The sequence below is a fragment of the Neofelis nebulosa genome, chromosome 4 (assembly GCF_028018385.1).
Source record: "Neofelis nebulosa isolate mNeoNeb1 chromosome 4, mNeoNeb1.pri, whole genome shotgun sequence".
NCBI lineage: Eukaryota > Metazoa > Chordata > Mammalia > Carnivora > Felidae > Neofelis > Neofelis nebulosa.
The window spans coordinates 120,388,353-120,403,529 of record NC_080785.1 but is presented as its reverse complement, the minus strand read 5'-3'; the positions used below and the strand labels follow the sequence as shown (position 1 = coordinate 120,403,529).

The 15,177-nt window shown below is 39.0% G+C and overlaps 1 protein-coding gene and 2 long non-coding RNA genes across 5 annotated transcripts in view; 2 read left to right on the top strand and 1 right to left on the bottom strand.

Annotated features, from left to right (window-relative positions):
* The window catches only part of LOC131509861 (uncharacterized), a 518,637-nt gene that overhangs the window by 58,202 nt on the left and 445,258 nt on the right, over window positions 1–15,177 (bottom strand). The gene's annotated exons all lie outside the window — the stretch shown is intronic.
* GRM7 (glutamate metabotropic receptor 7) overlaps window positions 1–15,177 on the top strand; it is an 898,633-nt gene that overhangs the window by 845,569 nt on the left and 37,887 nt on the right. For 2 of the 3 annotated variants that reach the window (XM_058726145.1, XM_058726142.1), the window contains one exon: window positions 1,151–1,242. The exons of the other annotated variant lie outside the window; for it this stretch is intronic. In XM_058726145.1, the coding sequence (XP_058582128.1) occupies window positions 1,151–1,221 (71 nt within the window). In that variant the 3' untranslated portion in view covers window positions 1,222–1,242. The remainder of the gene's footprint in view (window positions 1–1,150; window positions 1,243–15,177) is intronic. 3 annotated transcript variants of the gene reach the window in all.
* On the top strand, window positions 2,534–9,073 carry LOC131509860 (uncharacterized). Its single transcript, XR_009260729.1, has 3 exons — window positions 2,534–5,905; window positions 6,012–6,133; window positions 8,117–9,073. It is a non-coding gene; the product is annotated as an uncharacterized LOC131509860 (long non-coding RNA).

The following is a 15,177-nucleotide window of genomic DNA, read 5'->3' as shown; positions in this document are numbered from 1 at the left end:
GAGGCAGCATGGCTTTATAGGGATGGGTGGATAAGAATTGTTGCCTCCCTCACCTGGACTGGTCAGAACCAGAAGATGCTCTGCAAATTATCCTCTGTTTCAGATGCTATGCTTGTAAAGGATCACAGGGCAAAATGATAAGCAGCCTTAAGCTATCTTTGTCCTAAACTGCCATCCATTTTCTAAGCCAATGCCCCCAGGTAGTGCAGAGAAAGTCCTCAAGTATCTGGATTGGTTGCAGATAGTTTAGACTCTGGAAGGTCAGTAGCAACCAAAGATGTCAGGCAGATGGACAGCTGGGGACACCTCCTTCTTGGATATGAGAATGTATGACTGATTAACTCTGAGAAAGAGGCTAGACGTACACTGGGCCAATGAGCACATTCTATGATAAAGCATGTTTTAGAAGAATAATTTGTGCCTAAAATAGAAAAGCTAAAATAAGATATTTTAAATATAAGTTTTATATTCTGATGCTGTTTTTTTACTACCATTTTTTTGCACCTACTATAGGGAAAACATATACATGAAAACTTCTGTTGTTCTCCAAGGGAATTATTACATAAAAGAGTTGAGTTGTCAATATAAGGAGGCATTTGATTAAGAAAAAAAAAAACTCAAACTGTTGGAAAATGGATGCGGGCACCAAACCCTACATAAGTAATGATGCCTAGAAAATTCTGGAACACGCTCCTGTGCTGTGCTATTTTGTTATGGTTTTTGTTTTGTTTTGCTTCTTCATTTGTTTGGATCTCTAACATTCTCAACATTATGCTGTTTCATCCTGCTGGACTAACCATGCAGGCTGGTCACTATAGCTGGACTAGGATGAGAAAAAAAAAAGGGAGGATGGCAATGGAAAGAAAACTCTGACCACATAAATAAATTATCTGGGAGCTGGCTCCCCCAACTGCTCCAGCTTGAGGAACTAAACCCTGACTGCCCTAAATCAAGAGGCACTCCCATGTTCAGAGGTACCTGAATTGTGGTGAACTGGTCTACCAAGGTCTTTTGAACCCACTGAAAGAGTGGGCATAATGTCCAGGGTCTCTATGGCAGCCTCTTCTCCAAACAGGAAAAAAAAAAGAATAAAAGGAATATTGTTTGCACAATTATTTTATACATACCTATATATTTACTTTTCCTGTAGACTGTATACCACCAGTAAGAAAGAGTGTACAAAAGTCTGTTACTTGGTACACTATCCCACCAACAGTATAGCTTTTGCCTGCTTTCTAAAAGGTAAGAAACAATCTAATTTTTATTTATTTGTATGTTCTTGTCTCTACTGAGAAAAGAAATGTTTCCATGAAAACTGCATGATTACCTATAAATCATTTATATGATAAAACGTGTTTTCAAAGACAATCTGTTTGCTCAGCATAGTGCAGACAGCTGCTACAGGTCACAGACTTGATTTATTTTCTGGAGAACATGTGTGTGGATGTGTATACATTTGTCTTTGCTGAGCAAGTAGCCAACAGTGGTGGAATTGGTGCTGGTCACTCTGTTATATGGTCTACTTTAAAACTACTGATGGTGAGAGATTATTTTTAAATGTGTGTTGTCATGCTCTGGTTTTAGAAGCTGATGTGGCAACTTAGAAGGAAGGGGAATGTTTTACAAGCCTAGCAAAAACATTTGTTCTGGTTTATTTTTATTAAATACATTCCCAGAAATGTATTAATTCAAAAAATAACAAATGGCCTTACCATCTTAAACCCAATATAGTCTCAGTTCCTTCTTTACAGCAAAGTGACACAAAGGCATTGCCGGATGGGCTTGATAGTGTGTTGAAGATGATCTGTGGCTCATAGTTCTGCCTTAGAGAAGCATGGAACCAACTGCAGTCCTAACATGTGACACTGAGCAAGGAAAGCTTCAAGGAAAGACCTCAAGAGTGTAAAATGAGTCTTAATGTTAGTCAAACCCAGGAATTATCAATAAATACCAAAGGTGTTCAAACTAATAGCTTAGAGAAATGGTGAATGGTGTGATGTGTGAACTAGACACAGGAATGAGCAGGCATAGAAGTAATCATTGGTTCATCACTGAATTTTATTATTTGAGGCTCTCACTAAAACATATATGCTGTGACTTTATTATTATTTTGTTATTTATTATTAGCACACTTCCACCCTTTAGCCTCCACAATAGTTTAATGTAGTGCAAAACAACTCTTGTATTGACCAGCATCCTTATCCAGATGGAGTCAAAGTATTCCCAACTGTGGAAAAACAAACAGTGGAAAATATGGAGCAGAGTTATTAAAATCATGTGGTGGCTGTGAATGAAAGGTTGCCTTTTGATTTGCTTTTAAACCTGGTATTGTGCTACAGAATAGAGAAACCAATCTGTAGAAAGATTCCAAGAGAGAGTGGAGAGGTCCTATCATGGGAGGGGGAAATAGTGCTTCCTAATAGAGGCTAGTCTTCCTTGTTTCTATGTTGCTAACATGGAACTTTTATCAGATCATTGCTGTGTGTCTTGTATTTATTTATTTATTTATTTATAATGGGGCATTTAGCACCACCGTAAGATAGGACAAGAGTACTTTCAGAGTAATTACATTTCCTGTTGATTTTAGATGGGTGCCTGCAACTCAGTCTTTAATTTAGGATATATTGTTCACATACTTATATTCTTTTTCCATATCAACATGATCTGTCCTAGTTTTTAAATAGGGCATTCTTTCCTCCCAGTGAATATATATTGGAATTCCAGTGAGATTTCAATTTTTTGTACACCAAGGGCTTGTCAAAACACTGCAACTCATCACTTGAACACTCCGTTTACATGAGACTCCCTGAGAATAAAAGAGAAGGAATTTTCCCTGGGTGAAAATGATAGAATTAATCTCAATCCATTAAAAATTCTCTTTAGCTCCATTCAGAGTTGATGCCTTTTGGGTTAAAGGATACAAGATGAAAATGTTCTTCAGTTAAAAAATACTTTTAGGATGTGCTGTTTCAGAATAAAGTTTTGACTAGGATTTTCTTGTTTCAAAGATTATGATTGGGTGCTCTCCTTTTCTGCCAATGTAAAAGTGTCTTTACACACTAATGATAATGATCTCATACTGCTACTTAAAAAAAAATAATTGGGAAGTTGGGGGCGCCTTGGTGGCATAGTTGATCAGGCATCAGACTTTTGATCTCCGCTCAGGTCATGATCTCTTGGTTCCTGAGTTCAAGCCCTGTATGGGGCTGTGCATTGATGGCACAGAGCCTGCTTGGGATTCTTTCTGTCCTTCTCTCTGCCCCTCCCCTGCTTGCATACGCACATGCACTCTCTTTCTTTCTCTCTCTCAAAATAAATAATAAAAATTTTAAATAATTGGGAATTTGGTCTAAGTTACATTTACTTGAAAAGGGGAGTGATTTGCCTTTTCAGGTTACAGTAAGACAGGAAATCTCCGCAGAACAGTGGAGAAAGGCACATAAAGTTGTGTGTTCAAATCCATATCTGCATTGTTTTTAGGAAGACAAAACAGTAAAGGAAATTTTGTAGATTCAAGAGTAAACAATATGTACTACTGGGCTAGTAAGACTTGTTTAAGCCCCCACACTCTAGCAAAGGCAGAATCTACAAGCAGGAACCTACTTGTAGGGGGTTGAAGGAAGCAGGTCCAAATTCAGACAGAACAAAACCTAATCTGGCTTGAAAACACAGTCGACATCCTGTCTCTGACAAACACCACAGGCCAGACATCGGCTGAATCAGTCCTCCTGGCATCTCGTCTGAATGTTTGTGGATTTTAAAACCCTGCAGAGGGTTATCAATCTAATGACATTTATTTTAAAATGCAATTAAGCAATAGAAACACAATCAATCTGGCATCATCACCAGGTCAGGAAACAGGTTGTTTTGTTAGGAAGTAAATTTTCACACCACTGGATGGTGTTCTGATTTTAAAACTTGAACTTAATTCAGCCTTGCAAATAATAGCCCTGAGTCTTGTTTTTACAACATATGTTCCTCCTAGCAAGTGCACTGGTTCTAATATTATTGACATTTCACTAATTTATTAACTGGTATTGTGAAAAAAAATCAATACTCTCGTCTCTTCTAATTACTATAATGGGGTTATCTTACATCTTAAAGCTTTTTGAAACTGTGTGACTAAGTTTTTGTATCATGTTAAGCTCCCCGCCCCCCTCCCCTCTTTCACCTTCAGTGTGATATCTCTGCACTAACTGGAGACACTGTCAATTTAAAATCCATTTTGAAAACACTCTGTAAGTATAGGATAGCACAGAATGTGGTAGGTACATTACCCGACCTTTGACATAGAATCACCTTAGAAATAAATGCAGCTATAAATCTTGTTGGCCTATTTCTTTCTACCTAAGAGTTCTGTGAAATACCATTATTTCTCTCCTTGGGGTCTGACATCTCAGCATCCTTAAAAAGCAATTAGCATTTGCCACCTCAGTTCTACATCTTCAGGACAACTTAAAGAATGGGATGAAAATTCACATGGCTAGAATATGTACCCTTAGCATAAAAAACTTTTACATCATGCCCCAAAGCCATGACAATTGTGTCAAGTTTTACATTTAATCATGGCAGCACATCACCTGGCCAGGATTTGTGAACGCTAAGGGCATTTTTAAGTTGGGTCCATCAAAGAAATGTTTGTCAAGCACCACTCCTCTGGGCCAGCCCTGGACAGACTAGGAATTGGGGACAGAAGCGGACGATACCCTCAGGGAGCCCAGATCTGATGGAAGACTCGAAGGTAAGAAATGATCATTCAGATTGGCAACGCCTCTTAGAAGAGGTCTATGCCAAGTGCTAGCAAGCTATAGGTGGAGAGCATCACCCAGGTTTTGTTTGAGCTGGTCTCAAATGATGAAGGACTCCAGGCAACCATAAAGAAAAGTCACAAAAGGCAGAAAACAAATATGCACATAGGACCCGGAGTACAAAAGAATATGGTATATGGTGAGACTAGAAGGCAGTTCTGTGAGGATGGAGTATTATGTTTTGAGGCAGACAGTTGCAGGGAATGACATGCAGGAAAGCAGCTGGTGTGTAGAGGGACTGAGTCACCTGTATCTTTGTGTCTGTAGCAAAGGGCCTGGCAAATACTAGGTTCTCAGAAAATGTGCATGGATTGACTGGAGTATAATACCTCACATACTAAAGGCTCCTAAACTTACCTAGAACACATTATGTACACATAATAACAAAATTCCGCATCAACAGACTTAGCAAGTAGAACTGTATTCTTCCAGACAAAACCTCTAAAAGTTATGAACTGCCTAGAAAGGCAATTTTTTTTTACCCTGATGTCACAGGTTTCAAAACTATGCCGTAGTTATTACATAAAACTCTTAAAACTGGCAATCAATGCTATATCTGCATTTGTGTAATTAACTAAGATGTCTTTTGATGAGCTAACCCTGTGTATAAAATCAACAAAGTTTTATGCCCACTTCTTTCCTTTTATGGACTACTGATACCCTATTTGTGTTTCAAAGGGCACATGAACTTCAAATTTACCACTGGAAATGGATCCTATGCACTTGCTTAAGTAGTTAGCACTTCTAATTTGGTAAAAACAAAAATATTATCAATTTCATTGTTTTATGATTATTAAGTGCTTTTAAATTTTTTTTTAAATTTTTTAGAGACTGGCATTTAGGACAGATTTTGTCTTTTAGGCCTCAAGTATCATTTGCATTTAAAAAGAAAACAGTATATCCTAAACCAAAGTCAGTTAATCTGTACAATCTTTCTTCTTCCCAATTACTGGAATGAGCATCCTCTCAGGACTCAAGTGACGGTGACTCTTATTTCTGCCTTCTAAAGACATGTCTCAGCTTCGCAGATTTTTTTTTTTTTGGCTGTACAATGGAACTTGGATGCATTTTAAATTAACTTTCTCTAGGAATCAAAGGTAATCATTATTTCTCTTTACAATCCACATGAATATTCTCATTATTTTTTTCTTTTCAAGTGTAAGATTAGTTTTGAATTCCCTTTATATTGCTGCCTTCTTTCAGAGTAACCTCTGAGGACCCCAGCTTGCACTAAGAGGACTGAGCAAATGTGTCCAAAGCCTGTTCTTGCTGAAGTGACCCAAACACTTAGAAGAACATGACAAGAATCAGCAATCCCACTTCACGTAAGTGTTGGTCCAAGTATTGGTTATGACCTTGTGTGTGCTGTTTCTTTTCTCTGGCCAAGAAAAAGGAAAACTGGGCTAAGCCCCTAATGGTGGCTCTCCTATTTGAGGTAGCATAAGCTTTATCACCTCACGAACCTCTGTGATCTTGGATAAGTCATATCCTATGTGATCTTCAGTTTCCTCTGGTGTAAGATGGGAGCATGCTCTTCTCCAGGGGAATACCATGAAGCTTGAATGGAATCGTGTAAATAAAAGCCTTCCTTTATAAAGGATGTGCATATATGAGGTAGGACTGTTAGTCCCTAATCATCTTGCTATTTTAATTGGTTTTGCTTTCTCCTTTTTTTATGTGGTTACATTTTTTGGTTACCGTAAACCATCAAAGTTGGAAGGAATGACATCTAGATTGCCAATGAAGTCGGGCAACCTTTTCTCTAGGTACAACAGGCTCTATTTTCGAGATGGTCACTTTGGTCTTTTGATGGGTCAGTAATAGTCTTTCGGCTTGGTGAAATTGACACAGAATGTTATCAGTCACTCAGCGAGACTGCTGTGGGACAGATAGGCTCATACTGCCTGATACATGAACCACTCCATATGATTAACTTCGACAGGTAACTCCACGCTGGCTGGCAAGCTGAAGAGCATTTTAAGTACAAATAATCATTCTGGGGTATGTCTTGAGTGACAGAATAATGACTGAGTGGAACAGAGTCCCTTAATCTTTGCTTGTGAAAACACATTTTGTTTCCTTTCAAGGCTAGGGTACTACAACAAAATCAATTAACAAAACCCCTCAGAGATCTTTGTTGGTACTTTGAAGTTTGGTATTTATCAAGCTTATATCAAATATAGAATTTCCTTGAAGAGCTAGGCTCATTTATCTCAGTCTTCAAAGGGACTCACATAACACTTTATAGCAATTTAATAATAATAATAATAATAATAATATCAATTAGGATGATGATAATAGTTGGACATTATACCTTTTGCTACAGACTTACAACTGTCCATTGAGAGAGGATTTACCGTCCCCACTTAACATATGAGGAAACTGAGGCTCAGAGCAGTGAGGCAACTTCCTAGTGACACACACAACTTCCCAATGGCACAGTGGATGTCTCAACATGGGCTTCTGGCCATAGTCCTGTTTAATCAACTTTTCTGAAATTAAATGCACTGGGACACAATGAGTTTCAGTCTGCATAATCTATCTTATCAACATTTATGGCTCTCATCGTTTGATTCTAGAGGCCCTCCAGGGCTTCAAGACAGAAATCGTAATCTGAGTTAAGGGTCATTTTGAAATGAGATGTGCCCTCTTTTGTTTTTTCTCCTGGATGTTATTGCAAATGATGAGACTATTTGGTGTTCTTTCCACGTATTCTCTAATTCTTTTGTTGGTCTGAAAAATTAAAGACTGTAGCTGTTGCTCTAAGAACATGGGTCTTCTAGACTTGAAAATGTTTAACTCTTGAAAATTCAGTGAAATCCATTGAATAACAAACTCAAGACCTACCAGTCATCCTGGGCTGAGTGCAGCCTGTTCAGAGTTACAGTCCCAAGTCATCATATATTGATGGCTGTAAGCAGACTCTCCCTCCTCGTGAGAACCAAAGCTAATGAAATTAAGCTCAGAAAAGGATTTGCTAACATTTGTAAAAAACTGTCATGTCCCTAGCCCAAAAATGTGGAAAGGTAATTGCCACCATGGCTTCATCACCTGTTTTCTCTCTCTCTGCTCTTGCAGGAGTGAAGCCCCATAAAGATACTGGGCACCAGAGTCATTATCATCTGTGTTAGCTGAAAATTTGATTAAGCTGGCCTCCCTGGGTTTGCATGAGAAATTCTAGATTTTTGTTCTAGGAACTTAATTCCTCTATTCCTCATTTTGGTCATGTTTGCAAATTTCCTTTGCATTTAAATTTGCCGTGGTTTGCCTGAGTCCAGACTGAGACTTCAGCTGTTGTTTCTATTCAGGTGAAAAGTGCAAGCACACCTGGCCATGTGCACAGGCATACAGTCAGGCGGTGGTCCAAGGCAAGTATCATTTCACATCCTTCTAAGTGTCCTGAGGAAGCTTTGCTACCCAGCCCACCAATGAATGTAATGAAGAGACCTTCTCCAGTTTCCAGGACAAGCTTAGTCCCTAGGTGGTCCTCCTCACATACCGTCAATGTCCTCTCAATATTCCAAAACCATGAGAAATTACACTAAGGAAGTCTTCAGACCTTAGCCCATTAGAACCTTTTCTAGGGGCTTTATTTAGGAAAGATATCAATACCATCAAATTGAGAAAGAGATCCCTACTATGACCTACTGTGATGTGACCCTTTCAAATCCATTCCCTCCCTGGGTAGTGGGTTCTCAGTGCATCCTGGGTAAAGAGGCAGGTACTATAGCATCACTGGGGGCTCCTACCTAACTCCCCTACAAAGTAAAAGGAAGTGAAATAGAGGGTCAGCATGTGATACCCTGCCTCATTTATGCCAAGTGGGTAAAATGCTGACCCTTTAGAAAAGATCATCTCTCTGTGCCTCAGTTTCCTCATCTGTAAAACATAACCTCATAGGGTAGTTGTGAAGACTACATAAAAGTAAAGCACTTAGAACTGAGTTTGGCACAGTAGTTATTCAAATGTTAACTATCATTGTTGTTATTAGGTCACTTAACATTAACTGAATTTTTCTATTTGTGTTTCCTCTAGGAAAGAATTTGGAGATTCCAATCTGATCCTTTTCCATGTGATCTCTTGTACCCATTCTATTTCTGTACCACATGTAATAAAGTTTGAGAGTGCAAGTAATCCATCTGTATCTGATTTTTGTCTGGAAAAACTTGCAGGATTTTCAGATTGAGTATCAATACATCTCCTGTCTTGTCTTTCACCTGTTCAGTATTGATCATTTCTGGAGCAATGGTGTCTTAAAGCCAAAAGTTCACTGAAGTAACTAGATACCTGAGAAACCACACTTAAACACACTTTGCTTCCATTCAGTTTCATAACACAGCACATATTTCCTGAACTTAGGCATAAATACATTCAACACGGTCACCACTGTGGCAATGTTACATTAACATATTACTGTTAGTATTCAGGTATTTAAGGAAATACCAAGGAGCAATTTTAAAATTCTATTTATGGCAGAAAATCTGTGAAGAAGAAATCTTTTTGAAATGCCTTAAAATTTATACTTCAGTCTAATTTATATCTTTTGTTTCCTAACCTGGTGCTCATCAAAATGTCGCAAGCTTCCCCAAGGTTCTGATGCACATCCAGGTTTGGGAACTTTTTTTTCCTTTAAACCCTGCCTGATAATCAACACATGCAATATGGTGTTGATGTGATGGTGATCATTTAGAGAGCTGAGTGTTTTCCAAGATATTAAAATGACTGATTAAAAAAAAAAATATTCCAGTTTATCCCACACATGGCATCCACGATGTTCCCAGGAAATTATCTCTAGCTGTCTGTTAGCACTGTGAGAAGCTATTTCCAGGTCTCCTCTCGAGAGAGTCTTCCAGGCTGGTGTTACAAACTAAATAAAGATGAAGCTAATTGCTGAGCTCTATTCCTGGAGCCCAAAAACAGCGCCATCTTTTTGTTTAAGGCTGAATCTCCATGACAACATCAGATGAGAAGCTGGGTCAGTGTTTCTAGTTCCTGCAGAGGGCCACAGGTCATGGACTTTTGTAGGCACAAGGAGTTGATACATCTTTCTGCAATCTTTCCAAGCTACTCAGTAGGTCACCTCTGAATTTAATCAGCCCAGAAGTTACCAAAGAGATGACCATTTTTAAATTTTCAGTGATGCTTTTCTGCCCAACCAGGTGCAAAAAAAAAAAAAAAAGTGGGTGAGTGCATTGCTTATCCTCTGTGCATTGACTTCTCTTCTACCAAAGGGGTAGAATATTACTAACTACCTCATAGGGTTGTGATTAGGATTAAATAAGTGTACGTAGTATGCTTAACATAATGTTTGGTATATAGATATGATGCTCAATAATTAGTTGTTATTCTTATGAATATCACCAACTAAGCTGTAGCTGCTCAGTTCATATGGTACCCACTAGCCACAAACACGGGTTTACATTTAAACTGGTTAGCATTAGGGGTGCTTAGGTGACTCAGTCGGTTAAGCATCTGACTTCAGCTCAGGTCACAAACTCACAGTTGGTGGGTTCAAGCCCCACATCAGGCTCTGTGCTGACAGCTCAGAGCCTGGGGCCCACTTCAGATTCTCTGTCTCCCTCTCTTTGCCCTTCCCCCACTTGTGTGCACACTCATGCTCTCTATCTCTCAAAAATAAATAAACATTAAAAAAATTAAACTAGTTAGAATTAAATAAAATTCTTTTGTTCCTCAGTTGTACCAGCCACACTGCAAGTGGTCAGTGGGCACACATAGCTAATGACTACCATACTGGACAGCAAAAATGTAAAACACTGCCATCATCACTAAAAGTTCTATTGGATCATGAGTGCTCTGGGCCATCACCTAGAGAAAGTAAAAAGGAAGATAGGAACATCCTTCATAGAAGAGAGGTCTTTTGTTCTGTGCACTTTCCAATGATTGTGAAAATAGTCTAAAGACTCTCTCTGAAGGCATTGGAGTCCATTTATTTTGTAGAATCTAGTAAAGACTGGTCTACATTGTGGAATGTAAAATAAATACTGTGAACAACCACAACAAAAATACCCAGAAAAATTTCTCTCAGCTGGAAAGTTTCCCCATTGTTTCCATATACTCTCTACAACATTCTGGATTTATTGATTCTCTAGTTGCACATAATTCTTGAAAACCAGGAAAGGTGGCAACTCTTTAGTCATCGCATGTCTTACAGAATGCTGTAGTTAGTGGAGAGGATGATTTTCTCAATCACCACCCAAATGGAAGCAGTGTATATATTCATTTACCACACCAATGTTGCTCAACAGAGGAAAAGCAACTTAAATATTCAAGGATGTGAGCACAGGCCCTCACCAATCCCAAATAGCATCTTTCCAGGTACTTTTCAAATTTGCAATTTGGGTGTTGGGTGAAAACTTATTGGTCTTTTCCATCAGAGTCAAATTTCCACAGAGTCAAATTTGATTGAATTGTCCCATGCATTGGTCAATGATTTGTACTATGCATTGGTTAGTCCCTGGCATTCGTGTCTGGCAGTGGTTTGTAAATTTTTCAGAGTAAGGAAAAAATACAAGGAAAAAACAAAAGATGTCTATCATTTTCAACAAGCAGAAGTTTTATGTGAATCATGAACAGTTAGTGATGTCATGTATCGTCTAAAGGAGTCTCTGCTATCAATTTATATTCTGGATAACTTTCACTGCAAAACTGGCATAGAAAGCTAGGAACAAGAGCCAGTGTAATATATTAAATCCCAGAGCAGCTCTATCAACTGGTCCAGTATAGTACAGTTGAAAAGAGACCTTTCCTAGCTTCTCAGATCACTCATTTCAGAACGCAGGTTGTAAAATGGCTGCATAAGGTAGAGCAAAAATAAAAACTGCCTCTGTTTTTGAACTTTGCATACAAGCTATATCTTATCTAATGGAGAAAAAACACAATGGATTATGTTGATTGCTGATACTGTCTACAGAACGGTAGCAATGAGTCTATGTTCCAAAAGTGCAGAAAAGACAAAAAGAAAAATCCATAGAATTTTTAAACATCAGATCATGATCAATTAACTGTGAAAATCAACTAACCCTTATGCAACATTTTATAGTGTTATTTTGGCATGTGCTTGCACATACAGCACCTCATTTCATCCTCGGGGCATCACACTGAAGTAGGTGGCATCATACAGCTCATGGGGGTTAAGAATATCCTAGCTATTAGTCACAAGGTAGCTTTAGAACCCATTTTGACTCCATTTTACACCTACTCATGTCTCTTTAAAGAGCTGAAATATCTTTAGCCTGACAAGTTCATTTTTAACCAGGTCAGGGAAATCCCTCATTATAAAAGATTCAGATTTATAGCAGTCTGGAAAAAAAGAAAACAACTTTTTTTTTCCTTCTACTTATAGATGATTATCGGCATTGAGTAGCCACTGGTCGGTCACCTTATCTATGGGAAGGTAAACAGCTCAAGCCAGAATGGAAAATAAAGATAGATGGCTATAGAAGAAATGGATTATTAATACCAGATAATAACTTAGGCTGTGCATCTCCCTGAGACTAGGAGGCTGGCATGGCTGGAGATGAGTGTGCAGTGTCTGATGGAAGGGAAAAGGGTTTCGTCTTGCACTTTGTTCAGCTTCTACTAGGCTTATAAAGTCCCTGCATATAACCAATTGAAATCCAAGCTTCTTATTGTAAACTTGCAAAACTTACTAAAGAGGTTAAACCAAGTCTGAAAAGAAAGAGTTTACTATTTCTTTTGTCTATTAGTTTTCTTGTCAACAGAGCCTGACCCCAAACCAACCAACATGATTGATGAAGTATTTACTATCATTAGGGACTGGACACATAAGGCTGGCCCAGAACAAGCCACAGCTCCTTGGGGAGTTCACAACCCAGAGGAAAAGGAAGAACAACTAAGTCCTTGTCAGACACGACTCATGGATCCATTAAAAGAAGTATGTGATGAAGACACAAAGTAGCCATTTGCTCTCATGGATGGCAAGAGGACAGTCTCACAACTGTGGCTTGAACCATGAACCAACATGGGAGAGGGTGTGCGCCACACAGAGGGATCATCCTCAGTCAAGCCCAAGTACATGCAGTGGTGGCAACATTGTTACCAACAGTGCTGGGCAGCAGGTATTGAGTACCTCCCATGCACAAGCCACTATTCTAAGTACTTGGCACGCATCAATTCATTTAAAGAATCTTATTGTATATGCAGCATTAGGCCCATATTAAGGATGAGGAAATTGAGGCACAGACATTTTAAATAACTTCCCCAAAGTCACACAGCTGATAATCAGAGGAACTTGCATATAAGCTCAGTCTTCTGGGCTCAGAGGTCATGCTTGTGACCACTGTAATGCCTTCCAGTTATAGGTACATTTAGGAGGATCCATTCTCCAGTATAGTTAGACCACAAGGCTTCTCAATGATGGCACTAGTGACATTTTGAGCTGAAGAGTTCTTGGTTGCAGGGGGCTATCCTGTGCACTGTAGCATGTTTAAGCAGCATCCCTGGATGCTGACATACAGCATCCACAGATGCCAGTAGCACCCCCATCCTACAGTTGTGCACAACTATGAGAAATGTCTCTAGACATTGCCAAATCTTCTCTGAGGGCACAATTTGCCCAGCTGAAAACCACTGGACAAACATGATGTGTGAAGCTGAAGAAAGGCAGAAAAATATATCAGAACTGTTAATATCCTCAGTTCTGAAGGCTGTGGGAATGTACCTTTGGAGAGAAAGGTGCCATTTGGGGTTTTATAACTGAGGAGTAGCAGCAGAGATAACCCGTAGAATCATTATGGCAGGAGATCTGTGAGAGAGAATGCATACTCTGAGTTCTGAACTTAGGAACAGGACATTATGAATGCTATGGTATGTTTAAAAATCCTTAAGTTAAAGATACCCAAGGCTAATATATAAGAACAGTACAAAAGCTGAGGCAAAAATTTTACCCATTGTTCCCTGGAATATAGCCAATCCCTGACCTGAAAGCTCAAAGCTCGGTTTTATGTTAGGTAAGAAAGCTTCTGGGTCGGGGGAAAAAAAAACCGACCACCCAGTCTTCTTAAGAAGCTCCAACGTCAGATATCATATCATTGTTTTAAGTGTGAACACAGTTATGTGAACTTCAGTGAGGGCAAGATTTACTGGACACTTGGCAACAGTGAAAAAAATGGAAGTCTTCTCTCCCCAAGTCTCTATAGGGGCAAATTTTCAAACTGACAGGTATGTATTCAGAGCAGCTCTTTTATAAACAGAGAAAGATCTATGCACTTTTAAGTATTCTACAAGAAACATGTTACAAAACAAAAGATGGTTTTCAAGTGATCTAATTCAGAATTGTGCCTCCAGCAGTAAACAGTGGCCTAATTGTACAATTTCATCCATTCTTCAAACTTCAGCTTTCTTTTCTATTCCCTGTTTTGACTCTCAGTGAGTTATGTCACTGGGAGGGATAAGAAAGGAGTATTTTCTGAGCTTTCTTTACGAAACTGCCATGGCCATTTTTAACCTAGTGCAGTTCCAAGCTTCTAACGTGGTTTCAGAGATGGATTTCTCTTAAGAGGAGTAACTAACCTGAATTTAAATTAAAAAGAAAATTCAAAAAAAAGAAGAACTTAATTGCCTGTGAAAAGTCATCTAATCCCAGAGGAAGCAAACAATGCATCTCTGATAGAAAAGGCCAGCCTTCAGGTCAGAGTCCAGGACTTTGGAATTAGACATAGCATAATTTTGACACAAACATTTTCCCATCTCAGCTACCTCATGTGGCAACACGGGGATTCGAGCACATTCATTAACTAGGCTCTTTTGAGGTTGGGTGAGATGACACAAGCTAAGGTCCCAGGATGCGGTCTGACCTATGGCTGATATGCAGTAATTAGTATTCCTCTGTGTCCAGAATTTAAGAAAATCATTTAGGACTTTGGTGAGATCAGACTTTTCTCGGAGACTCTTCTGTGTTCAGATAGGGGAATGACCTGTCTTCAGGAAGAGCACATCCCAGCCACTTTGTGAATCTCCCTCAACTCAGGGCAGAAAGCTGCCCCCACAGCCCATCTCCCTCGATGGGAGGCTGGAAACTGGAACCCCACCCTCTCCAAGTCAGCAGTTCCCCTGGGAATAACATCAGGCCCTCAACTTGCACCACAGTAGGAAAAAGACATAATGGACAGAGTTGTCTTCGACAGCTTTGTTTTAAAAAAGATAGTCAAATAGAATGCTTAAGTCTAGATCAGGCATTCAACTAAGGATGTGAAATTTTAAGCAGCTATAGTTTTTTCAGTCTTTACAGTTTGTATGTGAAGGAAATTGCTAAGCTGTTAGAGTCTTCATAAATAGTAAATAGACTTAGACATAAATATCCTGTAATACGTTCTTTGTTCTTTTTATT